This window comes from Dermacentor andersoni, chromosome 1, assembly GCF_023375885.2.
Source record: "Dermacentor andersoni chromosome 1, qqDerAnde1_hic_scaffold, whole genome shotgun sequence".
Lineage (NCBI taxonomy): Eukaryota > Metazoa > Arthropoda > Arachnida > Ixodida > Ixodidae > Dermacentor > Dermacentor andersoni.
Genome location: NC_092814.1, coordinates 413316655 through 413340407, shown reverse-complemented (window position 1 = coordinate 413340407; position 23753 = coordinate 413316655). Strand labels below are relative to the sequence as shown.

Genomic DNA, 23753 nt, shown 5'->3' with positions numbered 1-23753 from the left:
GGGATTCCGCGTAATGAGGAAACAATGCTGTGCCGCTTAGGCTTGGGTGTCGCATTCACCAACGCATATACGTTTTTGATTGGAACGGCTGATAGCGCTGAGTGCAATGCCTACGGTGTTGAGGAAACTAGAACATCTACTGTGCTACTGCCCATCTTTTGAAAATGAAAGACATGATCTCTTCACAGCTCTGGATCAGTTCGATAGAAAACCGTTCACCTTGAACAAGATCTTGGGACCATGTCCTCGCATATCACAGCTACAGAAAGCCACAAAAGCGCTGCTGCGATATTTGAAAGCTACCGGATTGAGTCAGCATCTGTGATCCTGACTGAGTGACCGAACAATATTCCCAGGGGACTTTCTCTTCTTTTAATCTTTCCGTTCCCTTTCCCCAGTGTAGGGTAGCCAACTGGGCTCAGTCCTGGTTAACCTCCCTACCTTTCATTTGTCATTTGCTCTCTCTCAACTCGTTCGCCGAGTGATTGGGGCTAAGCTCTCCGCCTTTACTGGCTCTGCGTCATGATAGGACATCAATGGGAAAACACCTGTGTGCTCAGATTTAGGTGCACGTTAAAGAGTGGTCCAAACTTCCAGAGCCCTCCACTACGGCATGCCTCATAATCAGAAAGTGGTTTTGGCATGTAAAACCCCATAATTAAATTTTTTAATGATGGGACGTCATGTCATCTACTTCCGGTTGTCTTGGAGCCAGTGCATGAAGCCTCTTCAACCTCTCTGCCAGCCGCCTGGCAGTCGATCCCAAGTGAGCACTATGAAAGCAGCGTGCATTGTGAGCATTCTGTCACAGCGATGAGCGACAGGCAAGCTAGGCATTTCGGCAGATGGGCGGAGGGTTTAACTAAAGCCCCTCCATACCACTATTGCTGTGATGGAGCTTTAGCATAGACACATTAGACGTACGTGAGCGGCCTGATTGGTCTGCACGGTCCAGCCACCTGGTGATCCAGAGCTGAACCAGCCAAACAAAGAGCTAATATTGCTGTAACCAAGTGTAGAGCATTTTAAACATTTGGAGAAACAATGTGCTCACGATTACCCTCCTACCAAAAATTTATGCTAGTAGTAAAGCAGAATACACTTGGTTACTGCTATATTAGTGCTGTGTTGAGCTCTGTGCCACCAGGTGGCTGCACCGTACATGCCATTCACGTTTGCAGCTTTGCTCATCCTGTAAAACGCCCAGGCCTAGTCTACTTGCGCTTGCCCTTAGCCAAGTACCGGACATGTGAAACACAGTTGTGGTATATAGTAATCCTTCGTTGTGAAGTGATTGGTGGTGCTTATCAGATACCAGCACTTGAGCCACTCCGCTCGCATGTTTGCCTTGCAGAGGGACATGATGTCGCAGCTTGACATGCTGCTGATCGCTACGTTTGCAGCCCACAACGCAAGGGCGAACCATAGCGCTCACGAAACGACAGATCGAGACCAACACAGACCACCGCGCAGTTTGCATCAACACTGAGCACATTGTAACAGACACTTGCTGGGTCTTGGAAGTGCTTGAGTGTAGTGATAAATTGTCCTTTCTCTTTATGTTACTTTCTTTTTTATAGAAACAAATGAATTAACAGTCCAACTATTATGAACGGCATTTGTTCACCATAAACTTGGGAAAATGATCGATGATATGCCCAGTACAGTCTATTGGCTTGTTCGCCGCACTGGTGTCATATCGTCACCTCGCATCACTTGTTCAGGGGCGGCTGAAAATTTAGGCGAGTTGCGTGCTGTGATCAGTAGCGACATACACTTTTAAATGCCTGTAATAAATGGCATGCTTTACACGGAGCGCTTAAATGCGTCACTTAATGATCAGAAGGGCCAACCCTAACAACTCAATACGTTTGTACAAAATCATCAAAATTGTTTCAAGGTCCCTGTGCCTAAGTGAAATGGAGATTGGTCTGTAGCCAGTGAGTTTTACCACTTTTCATTTTTTTTCATCGTGAGTTATTATTCTCCCAGCTCCTTCTCTCTGTTTTTTTTGGAAACTTGTGCAGACATCAGTATGCCGCAAGATCATGTCGCGGGTGGGACAGGAGGGCCAAGTGGTGTGCATCCATCAGGACAACTTCTACAAGGGACTGTCACCGCTCGAGCGTGATCGGGCCAACAGGGGTCTCTTCAATTATGACCATCCAGGTGAGCCGAGCTCTGGAGCAGAGTGCAAACAAAACTAAAGATGAGGCCCTTCGTACAAGTAAGTACAAACGGGGACAGAATAATACAGGATCTGCAAGCACGTACCAGACTGCACTCTTGCACCCTTTACTGCATCCTTCCGCGAAGAAAGCGCCTTTGTTGAGACGGGGCATTGTGCATGCACGTCCTTTCGTGCTCGTGTGCCCTGCCCATGCAGCCACTTCTTGTGGTCGGAATTGTGGTAATCGCAGAAGAGCAGGCTAAGCCTGTTTCAGTTGTTGTGATGTGTGGCACTGCTCACTCTGTCAGCCAAAAAGGACAGCATTCTCCTAATGCAAACTTCGCGATTCCGACAACAGGCTTGCGAGAAGTGGGCATACGGGCAGGCACATGAAGGATGCGCATATGGAATTCCATGTCTTAACAGAAGGCTTCATTCGAGGACACAAGAATGCACTTTGGCATGTGCTCATAGATTCCGTATTATTCTGTCCCCACTTGTTCAGGCCATTTTCATGCTAACTTTGTGACGAAGAATAACGCCATAAACAAGGGACGAGAGAGAAACACGACATGAGCACAGACTAGCAATTAAGGTTTGTTGTAAGAAACACGAGTATGCACTTGAAGCACGTTACGAGACTACATATACTGAAATAATGGATATAACAAAGTACATGCAATTCCCCTTAGAATCCCTACAAAAATTCATATATTCAAAACCTCATTTTAGCAACGTAAAATTGTTCTGCAAATGCATATAATGAACCAGATTCGTCTCCAAAACCAAGAATAACAACCGTTCTGTGCTGAGCATATTGCATTCCCCTGGGTTCTGCACTCGTTTGGCACGGCAGTTAAAAATTCCCATATGGAAAATGCTATTGAGGAACGCCGGTCTTCTTCACCACTGGGCGCACGGTGTCGCATCTTGCTCGAGCAGCACTTCTTTCTTTTCTCACCTCTCTTCTGCTGCGGTGCGTAGCTGGCATAACTAGGTACACCCTCTGAGGTCGTAATCTCTGAAGCCACGCTTAGCTTCACTGCTCCACATGTTGATGGTGATGCTTGCACGCAGCATGTTAAGAACCAGTGGCTCCACTTCTCTCACTGCGGTGCACTGCGCTGGCTGACGCAGCTAGGTGTGACCTCCGAGGTTGCGCGAAACCGGCGTGAGCCGGCCAAGCCGAGCTGACACACAGCAGAGATGCAGGGCCACGAGAAAGCTGTGAATCAGATAGTTTCACGAGCCGAACACGTCCGGGTATGCGGCTGTTTCTGGCACTGTGCCACACTCTGTTGGCCGTGTACTTCGATGAGTTCACGAAATCGTGTGAACACGAGGCTATCTCTGACATGATAGTTCTGCCGAAACCCGCAAGGCGGAGAGAGATAACAAGGGGAAATGAGACGTCCACCCAAGTGTAGCTAAGTGCTACAAAGGAAATCCATACGGATTCCTCGAAAAAAAAGCCTAACAGTTTAAGAAAAATTCGTCCTTGCCTTTGCCTCGAGTTGTCCAAGGTCGCCCAAGAATAGTGCCCCACTTGCGTAGTTGGTGCACCGTGTTGTGCGTCAAGTGCTGCTGAAACACAACGGACTTCATTTGCATCACAGCATGCTAGCTATGTGCTAGCACTTCCCTTCGACTGTGTTGCTGTTTTGCCAGTACCACGAGAATGTGAGCGAGCCAAGTGGAAAGCAGAAGTGAAAGACGATCACATTGGGACATAAGGACACTTATCATAATGGCTGTTGTGTCAGGTGCTTAAAAAGTCAGTTGTTGCCCACACCAGAGAGTCTTTTGATGTTGTTTTTGTAAAGCAACTGACAACCAATTTTTATGGTGCCCATTTTTTTTAGTGCATTGGAAAGCGTACCAGCTAGTGTCCAATCGTGCCATGGTAACACGGAAAATGGTACGAAACGTTCTTTATCAAAATGTTTCAATCTGCCGTGAAGGTGTAGTTGTTCACTGGAAGCATGGTGGAAACAGTGATAGGCGAGTGCGATAGCGATTACTGTATATGCCTGCATTTGTGGCAGGTAGACGACAAATGCAGCTGTAGCTGTGAAAAAGTATTATTTTGTTTATCCAGCTGATATTACTGTAATTCATGGTTTCTGAAGTGTTAAATTATATCTACAGTGATAGGTACATACTTTCATGGTTTTCTTTCCAACAGCTTTGGTCATTAACAAGTTCAGGGTGTTTATAAGCGGGCCAAGACGGCATGGCACCATGTAAGCTGTCTTCTCGTGCGTTTAGCATTGAAGGCTGCTACATAATCTCGAGCTTCGGTGACCCATTGGAGCGAGAGGCAGATGAAGCATTCGCTCCCCGCTGCCGGCGCTTTTTATGATAACGTTGTCCCAGTGCGTCATCCCAGTGTGGGCGACGCTATCAGACAGGGGGCAGAGTGCATGCAAAAGTTTGGCTGGCTTCGCTTAATTCGTACCGCCGATGTCAACATATCATTTACAACATATCGATGTCAACATATCATGAAACCGTATCATTCGTCGCCGACTCCCAAATTCATCAAAATGAATTTTCTCATTCAAATTTGCTTTTTTCGATTGCCCCATAATTCGGAAAATTCTGCAGCCCCCTTCCGTATAATAAAAAAGAATTGGTGGCTGTTCTTATTTGCATAAAAGGTCAAATTTCAATGCAACAAAATTTCTATATAAAGCAAATTGACGATTTTACCTACTTCGTTATATCGAGGTTTAACTGTACTACATCCGAAGTACCAAAGCTTCACTGCCAGTTCGCGCCACTTACTGATATTTGTAGCTTTCTTTGCCAATTCAAAATTATGACTCCTTTTTAAATTGGGAACAGCGTACTCAGTTCTATCATATAAATCAGTCTTTTCATCTTCATCAACGTCTCAGAACACATTCTGGCCATTTGTCACTCCCTTTAAAATTTTATTGCATACGTGGCTGCATAGTGGTTCGATGGGCTGCGGAGCTGTAGCCTTCTTTGCATGTTTGCAAATTGGGCAGACCATTTGGCATATACTGCAGTAAAGGGCAATAGTGACGGCTTACATTTGCATTCTTTGCAATTTAGGCACTAGTTAGATGATGGCTGCCCTTTCAAAGAAGCCCTGTGGTTCACTAAGTGGTTATTCAAGCATCGTCCGGTTTGAATAACCACTGTGATGCTACATAAGGCCATTTGTGAAGCTGCATAAGTTAGAGTTTGATTATTTAGCTGCTACTCTTTAAGCTTCGTGCACGTATTGTTGCTATGCTACTTATTTCTGTTTCTGACACTAAACCACAGTTGGTAGTCTGCGCTTGTGCCGTGTTTATTTCTCGTCCCTTGTTTATCGCGCTATTCTTCGTCCGTATGGAATACCAACTCGCCCAGCATTCAGTACTTCTAACTTTGTGAGCGCTGCTGCCTTTGAAACTCATTAGTAATAATAATTTCTTATTCTTGTGCGTGGTAGCTCTAGTCTAGGCTAATGCACTCGGGTAGTACCAGTCATAGCTGCAGAACTGTTCTGCTGCTTACACAGTCAGAAGCAAGTGCATCAAGCTGTCATAGAGCAGCTTTTAAAGCGATGCTTTCTTTGCAGGGTGGGATTGGTTTTGATGCTGCAGTGGTTGAACTGTGAATAGGAGTGGGGAGGAGAACGTGTGTGTGTGGGTGGGTGGGTTATAGAGAGTAGGCTTTGAGAGGGGTGAAGAGGTGGAGGATTTCTGTAAAGGGTGTGGCGTCGATTGATTGGTTGTGTTTCTGATGAACTCAACCTCACTGCATCAGTTGGTCACTGTAGAAGGATGCACTGTTGCATGTGTTACACCGGTGCTCTGGGTTGCCTCATTGTTTAACCACAGTTGCTGGATAAAAAGGCACATGGTGCGGCTTGCTGTGGGCAAAGAAAATGGCATGAAGGCGCCCAGCTGGTGTGGTGCCATTGAGCTGGGACGGTTGACAGGGATTGGCTTAAAAAAAAATGGTAGGGATGCGGTTGTTTGTCGCTGATGCATCCCATCCCCGCCAGATAGCGCCATTCAGGCCAGCACAGCAGTTGTAAATGCAACTAAAGGCGCTCACACTCGCTCCAATTGCAACCCACCTAACGAGGCAGGCCGCAACTTTTTTTATCCAGCGGCCGTAGTTTAACTCCACTGATACGACTCTAAATGGAATGGCTCATCTATGCAGCATGTAAAGCTAGTTTAGACAGAAGATAAGAAGCTTGATGGTAGCAAGAGATGGCTAAACGAGGAGCTTCACTTACTTTGACAATCATCTTCAACTGTTTTTTGCATGACATTTTTTTCCCTCTCCCCGGATGTTTCTTAAAGAATTAGATCTACATTTTATTCTCCCCACATTGTACTTGTCCTTGCTAAACATTGTAAGTTGGCACTGCCTCAGTGTTAACAGCTCAAGGTGGTGGCATTTTTTTGCTTCTGCAAAAACTGCCTCCATTAGGCTGTGTAATTGGCCAGTAAACCGGGCTCGTTAGCGATGGCTCACTTCCATTGCACAGCATGATGCCTTCGCACTGTGCAACATAGCAGGCAAAGCATCCAGAAAGTACACAAAAATTCATTTGAAAAGGCAGGATAAGGACGTTGAGCTAGTTGGCATGAACTTGTAAAAACGCCAGAAGACACAGGTGGCGACACTGTCGGTGGGTGCCTTTCACATCTGTTGGCACAGTTGTGTAGGAAACACAGGCACCGACTGTAGAAATAAATTTTTGAAAGGAACAAAAGGTGTTCCAGCTTCAATGTAGGAGCCTTGTTTACAACAGTGGCTCCCAGCACCTGCATGGAAGCTCAAATGTCAGGTTTCTTTTGAACTTTTATATCTATGGTCAGTGTTCACATGTTTTACAGAACTGTGCCTTGATCATCCCCAACCATACGAGTTTTTCTCAATCCCTCCATTTTTTTCATGTATATTTTTCACTTCGTATATTCACAGCTTGAAAAAATGAAAGGCACATGAGAAAGGAAAAAGTAAACATAGAAGGAGCACTGTAATGACATTTAGTACTTTTTTATGGGTCATTGAAACAAAAAATTTGGAGGACGCTTAAGCTTTGCCTTGAAAAGTGGAATGCGATAGCATTCAAAGATCCCTGAGTGCTTCTCATGCTTCCTCACTACTGCAGCTTACGTAACCGTTATGTTTTAACAGGGTGTCTACCAACCGGGAAAACCGGGAACTCTCAGGGATTTTGAATAGTCTGGAAATACTCGGGGAATTTGTGCTTATATCAGGGAAAATTAGCTGTAATTCTATTGAAAGGGAACGAAAGTCGCGGTAATGCTGGCTCGCATAAGAGAGAGGGATCGTAATGAATAGGCCTTTGACGACGTGTTGTCAGCAGGAGGAGTTGCCAGTGTACAGTCAATGACCGACTTTCCGGACGCCCGATAATTCGGACGGCTTCGCGGCAGCACCGTGCACCCCATAGAGTCAATAGAGAGTTTTAGTTTAAGGGACTCAAGCGGCTTGCGTATGCAAGAACTAGGGGAGACGGTACTGCGCATGCGCAGACCGCTACGTCTGCTTGTGTCCTTGGGGCGGCCGAAAACATCGCTGCCCCTAAGCGGTCACGTTACCCACGTGACTCTCGCTGTGTACGAGAACTTACGAGTAGCTAGCGGGTAGATATTCTTATAAATCTTTAGCCAAGTGTCAACAGATGTCGTTTTTATATACATTAGAGAGGTTTAGCGCGTCCGGCATTCGGCTAAACGCAGGTGGACGCCGGGGCGTTCGGGCGAGAAAACGAGAGCGGCCTGCATGGTGCATCCACCTGTTGGCGCAAAGCTCAAACGTACAAAAATAGCTAATATTGCTGTAACCAAGTCTATTCTACTTCGCTGCTGGTGTAAATCTTCGGCACTGGCGTAATCGTGTTGCTGCCAAAAATTTACACCTGCAGCAAAATAAAATAAACTTGGTTGCTGCAATATTAGCTGTTTTTGTCTGTTTGAGCTTTGCGCCACCAGGTGGCTGCACCATGCAGGACGCTCCCGTTTACGGCTCCGCCCCCAACGCCCCAACCTGCGTCCGCCTGCGTTTACCCGAATACCGGACATGCTAAACCTCTCTATTAACTGCTTTTAATAAGAATAGTTGTAGGTGCTTTACTTCATATGCTTCATTTCATATTTAAAGAAATGATAACGCAGCAAAGATCAGACGTTGATGGCGCTGCGAGCGCATGCGACCTCGCTGTGGCTTGCGTTTTGGGCCGCTAACATATAACGTGTTTCTGCTTGCGTACGCAAACGCACCCAAGCGCTAGGGGCCCCAACGCCTTGCGTCCCCTAAACTAAAACTCTCTAATGTATAAAATGTCTGAAATTTCGGACGCAAGACCCCTGCACCGTCTGATTTTCCGAACTTCTTGCTGTGACCACAGGTCTGAAACGGCATTAGTCAAAGCCGCCACTGCTGCCGTGGTAAGCGCTAGGCCTAGCTGCTTCAACGTTCGCTATTAAGCTTCTTGTAGTTCGGCGCCGTGTTTTTCATTGAATGAATTCGCCGCTATAAGCAGTGGCACCGATTTCATCTTTGTGGTCCTCGCAATTGGCTTCGAAGCTCGGAAAGCACAATGCATTACACAATGCTGGTTCTTGAAAGTCACCTTCGCCTCAGTGCGGAAATGTTAGGCGGTGAAACATACGCGAAAGTCTTGCAGTGAAGCATAGCAAGCGTGGGACGGGGCAATTGTCACGGTAGCCCGGCAGGTAGTTCAAATTCTGAAAAACGCCAAACACGGCGACAGCTCCATACACTCCATCCTTCGGTTCCCTGCCCACGTCTGGGCGAGTGAAGGGGTTCCTCTGACCCTTAACGAGTCTGCCCACGAGGCTGCGCATGGCTTTACCGACCACGCTGCCCTCTGATCGGGCGACTCTCTCCCCGCACACAGAGACTAAATCACTGAATTCTTTTACTTGGAGATAAGCGTTTTCCCGCCGTCTCATTCCAAGCCAAGCAGGCCGCAGGCGGTCACGCTCAGACTCTTGCAAACTAACTCCTACCCAAATCCAGTGTCCCTTAACAGCATATATCCCGAGATTTACCCAAATTGTTTTTGCGTGGCCTGTGGTGAGGCTGCTACTTTGTCTCACATGCTCTAGGAGTGCGGGTCGTTGGACCCGAAGTTCACCAAGGAAGAGTGGAACGCATTCCTGCAAAGTCTCGTTTTCAAGAACCAAATCCCGGCCGTCCAGCATGCCCGCAATCGGGCTGGCAGGCTTGATCTGTGCACATTTTATCACATTTCGCTGGACCCAATAAACGTTTATTCACTCACTCACTCAATTGTCACTGGACAGAGTCGTCATCATCATCATCATCATCATCAGCCTAGTTACGCCCACTGCAGGGCAAAGGCCTCTCCCATACTTCTCCAACTACCCCGGTCATGTACTAATTGTGGCCATGTTGTCCCTGCAAACGTCTCTTAATGTCATCCGCCCACCTAACTTTCTGCCGCCCCCAACTACGCTTCCCTTCCCTTGGAATCCAGTCCGTAACCCTTAATGACCATCGGTTCTCTTCCCTCCTCATTACATGTCCGGCCCATGCCCATTTCTTTTTCTTGATTTCAACTAAGATGTCATTTACCCGCGTTTGTTCCCTCACCCAATCTGCTCTTTTCTTATCCCTTAACGTTACACCTATCATTTTTCTTTCCATGGCTCGTTGCGTCGTCCTCAATTTCAGCAGAACCCTTTTCGTAAGCCTCCAGGTTTCTGCGCCGTAGGTGAGTACTGGTAAGACACTGCTGTTATACACTTTCCTCTTGAGGGATAGTGGCAACCTGCTGTTCATGATTTGAGAATGCCTGCCAAACGCACCCCAGCCCATTCTTATTCTTCTGGTTATTTCAGTCTCATGATCCGGATCCGTGGTCACTACCTGTCCTAAGTAGATGTATTCCCTTACCACTTCCAGTGCCTCGCTACCTATCGTAAACTGCTGTTCTCTTCCGTGACTGTTAAACATTACTTTAGTTTTCTGTAGATTAATTTTCAGACCCACCCTTCTGCTTTGCCTCTCCGGGTCAGTGAGCATGCATTGCAATTGCTCTCCTGAGTTACTAAGCACGGCAATATCATCAGCGAATCGCAAGTTGCTGAGGTATTCTCCATCAACTTTTATCCCGAATTCTTCCCACTCCAGGTCTCTGAATACCTCCTGTAAACATGCTGTGAATAGCATTGGAGATATCGTATCTCCCTGCCTGACGCCTTTCTTTATTGGGATTTTGTTGCTTTCTTTATGGAGGATTACGGTGGCTGTCGAACCGCTATAGATATCTTCCAGTATCTTTACATATGGCTCATCTACACCCTGATTCCATAGTGCCTTCATGACTGCTGAGGTTTCGACAGAGTACCTGTTCCTTAATTACACGCATCCACCAGCCATCTCCTGTCACAGTATGAGCACCGATATGCCTAATAAGTGTTCTGATAGACCTTTTCGGACGTGCCTGTCGCGATTTGAGCCCTTAACGGCAGTAAAAGACATGCATCTGCCCGATTTTACGGACGTTTTCTTAGGGAGTCCAAAAAATTGGACGTTGACTGTACAACTGATAAAGAGGATGCTTCAAATGGTCCGTGGGGCGAACGCGTGGTGGAAGGAGGACAAGAAACAAGAACAGAAAAAACCTACGCACTGAGGAATTAACGGGTACGGAAGCATGCCGCTGCTTTTTTCAAGGAGCTTGAGCTCAAAAAATGAAGTGTTGGATGGCGCCGAGATGCAAGTGTCCCTCATCCAAACCAAAATAAACTCTTTAAAGCAGTGAAACGCAACACTGAGGCATTGTGCGTGGGCTGATAGTATGTCAGGACAGTTGAGGTTGACACACCAGCTGTTGAGAGAGCATCTCACTGGTGACAAAGTTCGGGCTTCATACCAATGAGCTTGCTATGAATTGATAAAAAATATCTCATATTCGAAGACATTTGTATATGTATGCATCTCCTTTTTATTCGTAATGGAGAATATTCGACTTGATTTGCAATGAGTTTTATCATTTTTTAAAAAATATTTTATTTGCTGTGCATTTAACTAACCCCACTTTTCTGATTTCATTTTGGATAAAATAAATACTACTCCTTACTATTAAAACTAAATTAAGTTATTTTTCTTTTATTTTTAGCATGCTTATCAGCAGCAGCAGTTGCATTGTCAAGCACGCATCTAAGCAAACTTCCTTGGTTTCACAGGCTAGCTGCATCGGCTGTCCCCTAGGTAGCTGTGGTGACTGCCTGGCTGATCATCCTTGCATCGTACATGTGCCTGCACAGCACTGACTACCCTGCTGGTCTCGGCGCGCACTCCACTGAAACCACCCCCAAGCTGCAATCTACACAGTCCTGATTCCTGCCATAAAAGCTGTCCCAGCGAGAGCATCACTGTTGTAGCAGCAGCAGTTGCATTCTCAAGCAGGCATCTAAGCAAACTTCCTTGGTTTCACAGGCTAGCTGCATCGGCTATCTCCTAGATAGCTGCGGTGACTACCTGGCTGATCATCCTTGCATCGTACATGTGCCTGCACAGCACTGACTACCCTGCTGGTCTCGGCGCGCACTCCTCTGAAACCACCCCCAAGCTGCACTCTACACAGTCCTGATTCCTGCCATAAAAGCTGTCCCAGCGAGAGCATCACTGTTGTAGCAGCAGCAGTTGCATTCTCAAGCACGCATCTATGCAAACTTCCTTGGTTTCACAGGCTAGCTGCATCGGCTATCTCCTAGATAGCTGCGGTGACTACCTGGCTGATCATCCTTGCATTGTACATGTGCCTGTACGGCACTGACTACCCTGCTGGTCTCGGCGCGCACTCCTCTGAAACCACCCCCAAGCTGCACTCTACACAGTCCTGATTCCTGCCATAAAAGCTGTCCCAGCGAGAGCATCACTGTTGTAGCAGCAGCAGTTGCATTCTCAAGCACGCATCTATGCAAACTTCCTTGGTTTCACAGGCTAGCTGCATCGGCTATCTCCTAGATAGCTGCGGTGACTACCTGGCTGATCATCCTTGCATTGTACATGTGCCTGTACGGCACTGACTACCCTGCTGGTCTCGGCGCACACTCCACTGAAACCACCCCCAAGCTGCACTCTACACAGTCCTGATTCCTGCCATAAAAGCTGTCCCAGCGAGAGCATCACTGTTGTAGCAGCAGCAGTTGCATTCTCAAGCAGGCATCTAAGCAAACTTCCTTGGTTTCACAGGCTAGCTGCATCGGCTATCTCCTAGATAGCTGCGGTGACTACCTGGCTGATCATCCTTGCATCGTACATGTGCCTGCACAGCACTGACTACCCTGCTGGTCTCGCCGCGCACTCCTCTGAAACCACCCCCAAGCTGCACTCTACACAGTCCTGATTCCTGCCATAAAAGCTGTCCCAGCGAGAGCATCACTGTTGTAGCAGCAGCAGTTGCATTCTCAAGCACGCATCTATGCAAACTTCCTTGGTTTCACAGGCTAGCTGCATCGGCTATCTCCTGATAGCTGCGGTGACTACCTGGCTGATCATCCTTGCATTGTACATGTGCCTGTACGGCACTGACTACCCTGCTGGTCTCGGCGCGCACTCCACTGAAACCACCCCCAAGCTGCACTCTACACAGTCCTGATTCCTGCCATAAAAGCTGTCCCAGCGAGAGCATCACTGTTGTAGCAGCAGCAGTTGCATTCTCAAGCAGGCATCTAAGCAAACTTCCTTGGTTTCACAGGCTAGCTGCATCGGCTATCTCCTAGATAGCTGCGGTGACTACCTGGCTGATCATCCTTGCATCGTACATGTGCCTGCACAGCACTGACTACCCTGCTGGTCTCGGCGCGCACTCCACTGAAACCACCCCCAAGCTGCACTCTACACAGTCCTGATTCCTGCCATAAAAGCTGTCCCAGCGAGAGCATCACTGTTGTAGCAGCAGCAGTTGCATTCTCAAGCAGGCATCTAAGCAAACTTCCTTGGTTTCACAGGCTAGCTGCATCGGCTATCTCCTAGATAGCTGCGGTGACTACCTGGCTGATCATCCTTGCATCGTACATGTGCCTGCACAGCACTGACTACCCTGCTGGTCTCGGCGCGCACTCCTCTGAAACCACCCCCAAGCTGCACTCTACACAGTCCTGATTCCTGCCATAAAAGCTGTCCCAGCGAGAGCATCACTGTTGTAGCAGCAGCAGTTGCATTCTCAAGCACGCATCTATGCAAACTTCCTTGGTTTCACAGGCTAGCTGCATCGGCTATCTCCTAGATAGCTGCGGTGACTACCTGGCTGATCATCCTTGCATTGTACATGTGCCTGTACGGCACTGACCACCCTGCTGGTCTCGGCGCGCACTCCTCTGAAACCACCCCCAAGCTGCACTCTACACAGTCCTGATTCCTGCCATAAAAGCTGTCCCAGCGAGAGCATCACTGTTGTAGCAGCAGCAGTTGCATTCTCAAGCACGCATCTATGCAAACTTCCTTGGTTTCACAGGCTAGCTGCGTCGGCTATCTCCTAGATAGCTGCGGTGACTACCTGGCTGATCATCCTTGCATCGTACATGTGCCTGTACGCCACTGACTACCCTGCTGGTCTCAGCGCACACTCCACTGAAACCACCCCCAAGCTGCACTCTACACAGTCCTGATTCCTGCCATAAAAGCTGTCCCAGCGAGAGCATCACTGTTGTAGCAGCAGCAGTTGCATTCTCAAGCAGGCATCTAAGCAAACTTCCTTGGTTTCACAGGCTAGCTGCATCGGCTATCTCCTAGATAGCTGCGGTGACTACCTGGCTGATCATCCTTGCATCGTACATGTGCCTGCACAGCACTGACTACCCTGCTGGTCTCGGCGCGCACTCCTCTGAAACCACCCCCAAGCTGCACTCTACACAGTCCTGATTCCTGCCATAAAAGCTGTCCCAGCGAGAGCATCACTGTTGTAGCAGCAGCAGTTGCATTCTCAAGCACGCATCTATGCAAACTTCCTTGGTTTCACAGGCTAGCTGCATCGGCTATCTCCTAGATAGCTGCGGTGACTACCTGGCTGATCATCCTTGCATCGTACATGTGCCTGCACAGCACTGACTACCCTGCTGGTCTCGGCGCGCACTCTACTGAAACCACCCCCAAGCTGCACTCTACACAGTCCTGATTCCTGCCATAAAAGCTGTCCCAGCGAGAGCATCACTGTTGTAGCAGCAGCAGTTGCATTCTCAAGCACGCATCTATGCAAACTTCCTTGGTTTCACAGGCTAGCTGCATCGGCTATCTCCTAGATAGCTGCGGTGACTACCTGGCTGATCATCCTTGCATTGTACATGTGCCTGTACGGCACTGACTACCCTGCTGGTCTCAGCGCGCACTCCTCTGAAACCACCCCCAAGCTGCACTCTACACAGTCCTGATTCCTGCCATAAAAGCTGTCCCAGCGAGAGCATCACTGTTGTAGCAGCAGCAGTTGCATTCTCAAGCACGCATCTATGCAAACTTCCTTGGTTTCACAGGCTAGCTGCATCGGCTATCTCCTAGATAGCTGCGGTGACTACCTGGCTGATCATCCTTGCATTGTACATGTGCCTGCACAGCACTGACTACCCTGCTGGTCTCGGCGCGCACTCCTCTGAAACCACTCCCAAGCTGCACTCTACACAGTCCTGATTCCTGCCATAAAAGCTGTCCCAGCGAGAGCATCACTGTTGTAGCAGCAGCAGTTGCATTCTCAAGCACGCATCTATGCAAACTTCCTTGGTTTCACAGGCTAGCTGCATCGGCTATCTCCTAGATAGCTGCGGTGACTACCTGGCTGATGCAAGGCATGTACCTTGCATTGTACATGTGCCTGTACGGCACTGACTACCCTGCTGGTCTCGGCGCACACTCCACTGAAACCACCCCCAAGCTGCACTCTACACAGTCCTGATTCCTGCCATAAAAGCTGTCCCAGTGAGAGCATCACTGTTGTAGCAGCAGCAGTTGCATTCTCAAGCAGGCATCTAAGCAAACTTCCTTGGTTTCACAGGCTAGCTGCATCAGCGGTCACACGCTTAACAAGTTAAGCGTGTGACACGCTTATCAAGTTATTTATCAAAATTTCGTATCCTATAACCAAACCAATTTGGGTTTAGGGAGGGTTACTCAACTGATTTGGCATTAATATTTCTAACAGACAAGATTCGGCAGGCAATTGACACTGAAAATCTTGCTGGCGCATTATTTATTGACCTTTCTAAAGCGTTCGATTCACTTGTTCATAACATCCTGTTTGCTAAATTAGACTCTATAGGTATAACCTGCCCGGCACTGCGATTATTACGTAACTATTTGAAAGCTAGAGAATATACTGTATCAATATCCAGCACTTGCTCGCACCCTAAAACAACTAACATTGGTGTACCACGAGGATCTATATTGGGACCTCTCTTGTTTTTAATATACATGAATGACCTCTCACAGTGCCTGAAGTCATCTGACTGTATCCTTTACGCTGACGACACTACAATCTTCTCCTCAGACAGAAGTCCTGATTCATTAATGTGCAAGCTTAATCACGATGCGGCTAATATTGTAACCTGGTGCCGACTAAACAGACTACACATTAATACTGCCAAATCTAACTTCGTCATCTTCTCAGCTAAACAAAAGCATATCTCAGTGTATCCATCACTAACCTTTGCTTCCAGTGCAATTTATCCTACTGGTAGTGTACTCTTTCTTGGCATCATATTAGATAAACACCTAAAATTTGATGAGCATGCTTTATTCTTAACAAAGAAGGCAGCACATGGAATTAGAATATTAATTAAAGTTCGCAATTTCTTTAATGTGAAGACACTCGTCTCCCTCTACTACGCCTTTATTAACACGCATATTAATTATTGCATATCATCATGGGGAAACACGTATCCCGCACATTTATCCCCACTACAGCATACCCAAAATCAAGCAATTCGCATCATTACACGTAGCAGTTACAAATCGGAAGCATCTCCATTGCTCAGATCTAGCGGCATTTTATCGTTACAGAAACTAAATAAATACTCACATGTAATACTTGTTTACAAATCTGTTAACGGAAAGCTCCCATTCCCTATAATTACTAACAGCCAGTATCTACATTCCACGTCTACCCGTTTCGCTTCTAACAACAGCTATTTACTACCAAAAGCTAGAACTAATTATGGTAAATTTACTACTAATTTTTCAGCCACACTACTTTGGAACTCATTACCATGTCATATTAAGATACTCTCTCATTTTTATACATTCAAATCAAACCTTTGTAAATTTTTGCACTCAATGTAACAATTTGATCGTTATCACTATATTAATAAGTGCTTTTTGTCATTAAATATATTACAGCGTTAGCTAGTGACTAACTTAATACGGTGTCTTGCGTGTTTGCGTATAGCTGCTTTGTATTTACATATCCTACTCATTTGTAATGGAAGGTCCCCTGTACAGTCTGTTGACTATGGGACCTCCCTCTGTATGTATATGTATAAACCCCATTTGTAACCTTGTTATTATGCACAATAAATAATTCTGAAAAAAAAAAAAGAATGACAGCATCGGGCGACATGGTGTAAGCCTGTCTTAATGTAAAACAAAGTTCTGTATCACTCAGGGAACTTTGCAAAGGCACTCGGTGAAAACCTGGAAAGCTCAGGGAATTTGGAAATGTCAACTTGGTAGACACCCTGTGTTTACCAAGAAGAACTGGCGCCTAATGCTATGCACGAAGGTGAGCTTTCGGGTAGAAGCTAGGCCTCTTTCGTGGGCCACGATGCAGCGGAGGCGAGCGCCATCTGGTGATGTTACAAGGAACTGGGCGCGCCGCTGTATGGCCTTTGAGATTTGTAAGTGCAAATCTGGAAGGCCATGGCCACTCTATCAATGGTAGAAATACTGGAAAAGGGGTTCCTCTTTTTTTTTTTAGTTTTTGTGTAGCAGAATAATATTTTCTCTTATATTAAAATTATAATCCGAATTATGTCTGTAGGTTATGTGTAAGTCGTACCTTACAATTTCTTTACGTATTTTACCTTGAGAAATTCAATTAGTTCAGTAATTTCCTTGCACCACATGGAGGGCGTGCGTGGTTGGGTATATGTGCTTTGAAATTCTTTTTGCCGAAACGACGTCCAACGTGGGACGCGGTATGCCGGATTTTCTGCGGCAGGATGCCCTTAACGCTATCACGTTAAAGGCGTGCTTCTTTGTCAGTGTAGCTGAGAGCTTGAGGATGAAATAAGACTGTGGGTAGTGATGGTTGGCAGGTCTTACTGTGATAAGCGTGAAAATTGGCATCTTCTCTTTGTCATCACTTCAATGGCAGAGACAGGTACTAGCAGCTGCCTTTCAGAAAAATGCTCCACCCTGGAGTATGTCTCTGCAAAGCTTCCAAAGTCTTGTGGAGTTTTTTAAGGTACAGATTTATCTGGTGTTGCACTTCTTAGTGCCATCTTCCTAGGTGTTCAAAATAGTATATATAGAGAGTTCTATGTGAAGATGAAGGGTCCAAGTTTTGAGCCGATGACCAGGGTCCATATTGTCGATATCACTGCCACTGATACTCACACAAGGAAAAATCCAGCATGATATCTTACTGCAGTGTCAAGGTATTGGATTTCATGGCTTGACCACCTGGTCAAGGCACTCAACAAGTGTGGGACATGAAATTAGCACTGGCGGAAATATGCCTGTCCATGAGTGTGTTTATCATGGCCACTTTCATTTGTTCTAGCTGCTTGCTGCATGCTTGAAGGTGTATGCCCAAAAGGGGGTGCACCCAGCAGGAATGGAAGTGTTGAGCCAATTGTACCATTCTGCTCCAAAAAAACGTTCGAGCTGAGCCAGCCTGCTCCAAATTAAAATTTTGAATGAACTAATTAAATTGAATGGGATGTACGCATTCACTGGCCGTAGTTGGTGCCATTCTAGGCATCGTTGAATTCCACCATATTGTCGGCTCTGATATACCCAGAGTGCTGCTATGGGCCACTCTGACTGGCTCGTAATGCTGCCATTACAGAATTTGACATCACGGCAGAATTTGACGATGTCCAGAATAACGCCCCTGGACTCGAAGCCTAGTTTCAACTAGGCTTCGGAGGCATCTGGAGTGTGGCTATCAGGTGATGCATAGCTGTAGGGAAATGAGGAATGTATTATGCGTGTTTGCAATTCTTGTGCATTCGTGTACTATGTGGACCATGCAGCTCAAGGACCATGCAGCTAAAACTGGGTTCTTTTTATGGGGCAGCCATGATGAAAAACCACACCGTCCATTGATTAAGTACGTCATATATGGTCTGTTCAGCATGTAGCTCATTTTATACATTTTATGCTGATCAATTGATGCAAGAAAGAGGTCAGGCAAGGAGACACCATCTCTCGAATGCTAGTCACTGCATGCTTAGAGGAAACATTCACGCTATTAGACTGGGAAGGTATAGGAGTGAGGATCAACGGCAAATATCTCAACAGCCTTTGGTTTGCAGATGACATTGTCGTGTTCAGCAATGCTGGAGATGAGTTGAAACTAATTGTTGAGGACCTTAACTGAGAAAGTGTAAGAGTAGGGTTGAAGATTGATATGCATAAGACAAAGGTAATGTTCAATTGCCTGGCAAGGGAACAAGAATTCATGATCGCTAGGCCAGCTCTAGAGTCTGTACAGCAGTATGTTTATCTAGGTCAATTACTCACAGGGGACCCTGATCATGAGAAGGAAATTTACAGAAGAATAAAATGGGTTAGAGTGCATATCTCAGGCATTACCAAATCATGACTGGAAGCTTTCCACTGTCGTTGAAAATAAAAGTGTACAATCATTGCATTCTACTGGTGCTAACATATGGGGCAGAAACAAAGACGTTAGCAAGGAAGCTCGAGAACAAGTTAAGGACTGCGCAAAGAGCGATGGAATGAAAAATATTAGGCATAATGTTAAGAGACAAGAAGAGGGTGGTGTGGATCAGTGAGAAAACCGGGATAGCCGTTATTCTGGTTGACATTAAGAGAAAAAAATGGAACTGGGCAGGCCATGTAATGCATAGCAGGCCATGTAATGCATAGGGCAGATAACCGGTAGACCATTACAGTTACAGAATGGGTGCCAAGGGAAGTGTGGTTGAGGATGACAGAAAATTAAGAGACGTGATGAAATTAGGAAATTTGCAGGCGCAAGTTGGAATAAGCTAGTGCAAGACGGATAATTGGCAATCACTGGGAGTGGTCTTCACCCTGCAGTGGACATAAATATAGGCTGATGATGATACATTTTAGTGCTTGTATGCCTTTTCGGTAAATCTTTGTCAAATAATTTGCGAACACTGTGCGTGTAATGTAACAAATCCATTTCGCCCACACACCACATTCGGTCACCGATTCGATGATACGGCACAGCGACAAACCACCTGTTTGCTCATGAAACTTCTTGACCACAAATCTCCACTGGCAATAATGATTGCCACTCATATTTAAATTCTGCATTTGCTCCATTTTCTGCATGATCGCAAGATGCAAAATCGGACTTTTCCCACCACCGAATGCAAGCCAGGAATCTAATGTTTCAGATTTACTCAACTTGAAGAGAATGGTGAATTGGGCTAGTTGGTATGTATCTCTAATTACTACAGTGCAAATAACGAAGATGAAGGGGAAGCACAGGACCATGTGCTGACTATCAATTAAAATTTTTTTATTGGAAACAAATGTTTTGTAGAGGTGCCAAGCTTCATGCACATGCTTGCCATGCTTACAAGCCATCACATCCAACCAGACACGCTGGCACCAGTAATAACGCGACACACCTAAAGAGCGAGCGTCCACTGTCTAGGCACGGCATGTCAGAAAAGCGGAAGCATGTGCCCCACTGGCCCTGGTCGACAACTGTTATTTTCATGCTGATATGTTTTGTTAGATTGTGATGTGATGGTGTGTAATTGTGGCACGCGAGAAGAAGCTTGGCGTCTCTTGTTTCCAATAAAAGAATGTCAGTGAATAGTCTGCGCATGGTCCTGTTACATGTCTTCCCTTTGTCTTCGTTGTTTGTGCTGTAGTAATTATGATTGAACTTCATGTCTCAACTTTTGGTTTTATTAGTCAACTTCAGCAGCCAAATAACAGACGTAAAAAGCTGGAGAAAATGCAAACGGCAGAAACTGCACTTGCGGCAACAGTGTTGATGCCGCGACTTGCACAGATCGAGCCTGCAAAATTTAATAAACCAGCGTTCAGTGTCTAAAATATTTTCCACAGTTGTAGTACATCTGGTCTATGGAGCCCATGGCGGTGCCATTAATAAATAAGAGCGTGTTCAAAAAATTGGTCTGCAACTCTATAGCCCATGATATTAGGTGTGTATGCAGAGGGAAACACCAGTGATCATTTTTCTCAATCTTTCTTGGGATCTGAAAAACTGGTAAACATGCAATGACCATGTAACTTCACATATAAATTGCGTGATGCTATACTAGCTGTCCGAGTAAAATGTTGCCAGTAATTAAAAAATAACAGATGGCTTTACACGAATGGCACTCACTCTATGTTGGTGGGTATTGTTCATGCTCGTCATAGGTGTTTTATTAACCTGTTCAGCATCACTGATGTACCGGTACGTTCTGAGGACCACAACAATCTCAATACCACGACAAGATAGTATTTACTATAACCCGTATAATTTTTTATTCATTTCTGCACAACCAAAATAAACCTTCGTGCTCGTTTTATAATAACCAAGAAAAAAAAAACCTGACCTTAGGTGTGTGTCAACCTAGATTTTGCGTAACTCGACACCGGACGCAGAGCGCATGCAGCAGCATTTCTCCAGTGTACGCTGTTGCGATGGGTCAGGTGCTAAGCACAAACGTGATCGTATCTCGTGTACCTGAAGGCAAACGATCGAGATAATGGCCTTTTCGCGCCAATCTACGGCCGGCGCCAAATCCGCATGCGATGCTTGTCTGTTGGCACCAAAACCAGCGTTCTTGAAGCAAGGGATGCGTATTCCTGGACGATCGCTCAATCATGGCCCGATGCGTGACACTCCATATGCTACGATCGCCATCTCAAGCGCCATAAACAATTCCATTTTGGTGGGTGTTGTGTCGGCAGCGGCAGGCAAGCGGGGGGCCCCGACGGGCGAACGCGCGGCTAGCGCCGGCACAGTGAAGGAGACACGGAGCTAACTGCTCCCGCTGAAAACCGGAACGAAGACTCCGCCGACCCGCGGCTGTTTATTCTTATAAAGGCTTCACATGCTAGATGACACCTCCCGATTGGTCCAAGCTTGTCACATGACAGAAGGGGGGTGCGCCATCTAGTTAAACAACTAGAAAACATACATGTGCGATGACACAGAGATCTGACAGGGGGCGACACTATACTACATCATCCCCCCCTGGAAAGAAAGCAAGCATACAGTGAAACGCGCACACAAGACGCGCACTTAAGTCCAAAGACAAATTCAGTTCGTTCCCCCCCACGGTCACACACGCGTGCACCAGATGCACACAAGCACGCACTTAAGTCCACAACAATTTCAGTCCGTCCCTGCCCAAGTTCACATACACGTGCACCAGTCTTGGGCACCAAAACACAGGCAGTCACTCAGTCTGACAAGGAACACGGCACAACACTCACTGCACCGCAACAAGGAGCACATTTTATACCTGTGTTAACGAAACATGTGGACTGTCTCAACGAGGCCCCTAGCCGTGGCATTTCGAAGACTTAAATACGCTCTACACTACAAAAACAAAATCATCGAGCCACGGAGGCCGTTTTCTGTCACGATGAGGACGCGTGCGTACCTCAGAAGAACTTTGGGGGTTGCGACGCGTATCGGTCGACTTTAAAGACCCAGTCGTCCCACTACTATTTACCTCCCCCTGGTTGGAAAACTGAATGTGGTTGTCGCTCAAAGCTGGAGAGGGTTGCCCAGGAAGCTCCTCTCGAAGTTCCAACAAGTCCTGGGAGGCTACAGATTCCCCCACGGAATCAGAGACGACTGCCGACTGTGCAGACTCGGAAGTGATACAGTCAGTCGAACTGCTTAACTGATGCCTATGAAAGGACGATGTCACTACAGACAAGTCATCGGAATGACTATCCAAGTTTGAATACGAGTACAAAAAGTTTCTATCACTTGTACACATTGTACTACCTGCTGGATCCTTCCTCACTACGGTTAACTTAGACACATGCCACGTCTTCCCATCACTGAGTAGAAAAGTAGATGGTCCTATCTGGGCCTTGACTTTACGAGGTTTACTGTACTTAAAGAATCCTTTCCTGTTAAATCTTATTCTGACGGTGTCTCCCACCTTGACACGAGTTGCCCGAGCACCTCTACGTTTGTCTACGTACTGTTTAGTCTGAGACTGTTTCTGCAAGACCTTTTCTTGAACTGGAGACACAAGACTGTCCTGTTCCCGCAGATCTACACAGAGCCGCATGGTTCCATCCCTCTTGCGCACCACCACGAGTGGAGACACCCACTCAGTAGCCTCGACGCGCTCGATGACGTCGCAGTCCTCGAGACGTCGCAATTCATGTGTGACCTGGTCACGGAGAGCCAGGGGTAGTCGGCGCAACTTTGAAGATACTGGTTTCGCATCTTGCTGCCGATGAATTCGGTGCACAAAGTTGTTGACGAGGCCCAACTCGTCACTGGAAAGGTGATCAAAACCCGGAGGCACACCTGTGGGGCTCTGTACTGAAGGAAGCGATGGTAGACGACATGTCAGCGACGTACCGTCGATCTGTATGCCCAAGCGTTGGATGGCGTCTAAACCCAGCTGCGATGTTCCTGTAGTCGTTACGTGGAACGTGACGGAGCATGACCTTTGGAAAAACTGGACAGTGGCTTGAAACAGGCCTTGAATGTCGATGCGTTGCTTGGAGAAATTTTTCAAGTCCACTGCTGTTTTTGACAGTCTGTGCTGTCGACCAAAGTGCTTTCCAAAATCCTCGGCCGTCATCAATGAGACAGACGCTCCTGTATCCACCGGCAGTCGCATGGAGACGCCGTTCACTACGACTGGAACTTCCAAATCTTTTTTAGTTTCAAAAGCGCTTACCGTCAAGACAGACGCGGACGGCTGCCCTGCGGAAGTCGAAGACAGCGTCTCTGCGGAAGAGACGTGTTGAACAGTACGGGCTTTTCGGCAAACTGATGCAAAATGGCCCAACGTGTGGCAGGCGTTGCACCGCCGGTTCCTTGCTGGACAATTCCTGTACGTTGCAATATGCTTCGTGCTGCCACACCGGTCGCATGCACCACGGTTCCCGGAGAAGCCATGTGCGAAATGTCCGTCGTCTCGGCGGCCTCTCGGAAGAAGGCCGTGGTCTCGGCGGCCTCTCGGAAGAAGGCCGTGGTCTCGGCGGCCTCTCGGAAGAAGGCCGTGGTCTCGGCGGCCTCTCGGAAGAAGGCCGTGGTCTCGGCGGCCTCTCGGAAGAAGGCCGTGGTCTCGGCGGCCTCTCGGAAGAAGGCCGTGGTCTCGGCGGCCTCTCGGAAGAAGGCCGTGGTCTCGGCGGCCTCTCGGAAGAAGGC

The 23753-nt window shown here is 47.0% G+C and overlaps 1 protein-coding gene across 6 annotated transcripts in view; it reads left to right on the top strand.

The window, feature by feature from the left end:
• Window positions 1-23753, top strand: part of Uck (Uridine-cytidine kinase) — a 139700-nt gene that overhangs the window by 8459 nt on the left and 107488 nt on the right. For all 6 annotated transcript variants that reach the window (XM_055065023.2, XM_072285887.1, XM_055065026.2 and 3 more), the window contains exon 2: window positions 2028-2169. In XM_055065023.2, coding sequence (XP_054920998.1) covers window positions 2028-2169 — 142 coding nt within the window. The remainder of the gene's footprint in view (window positions 1-2027; window positions 2170-23753) is intronic.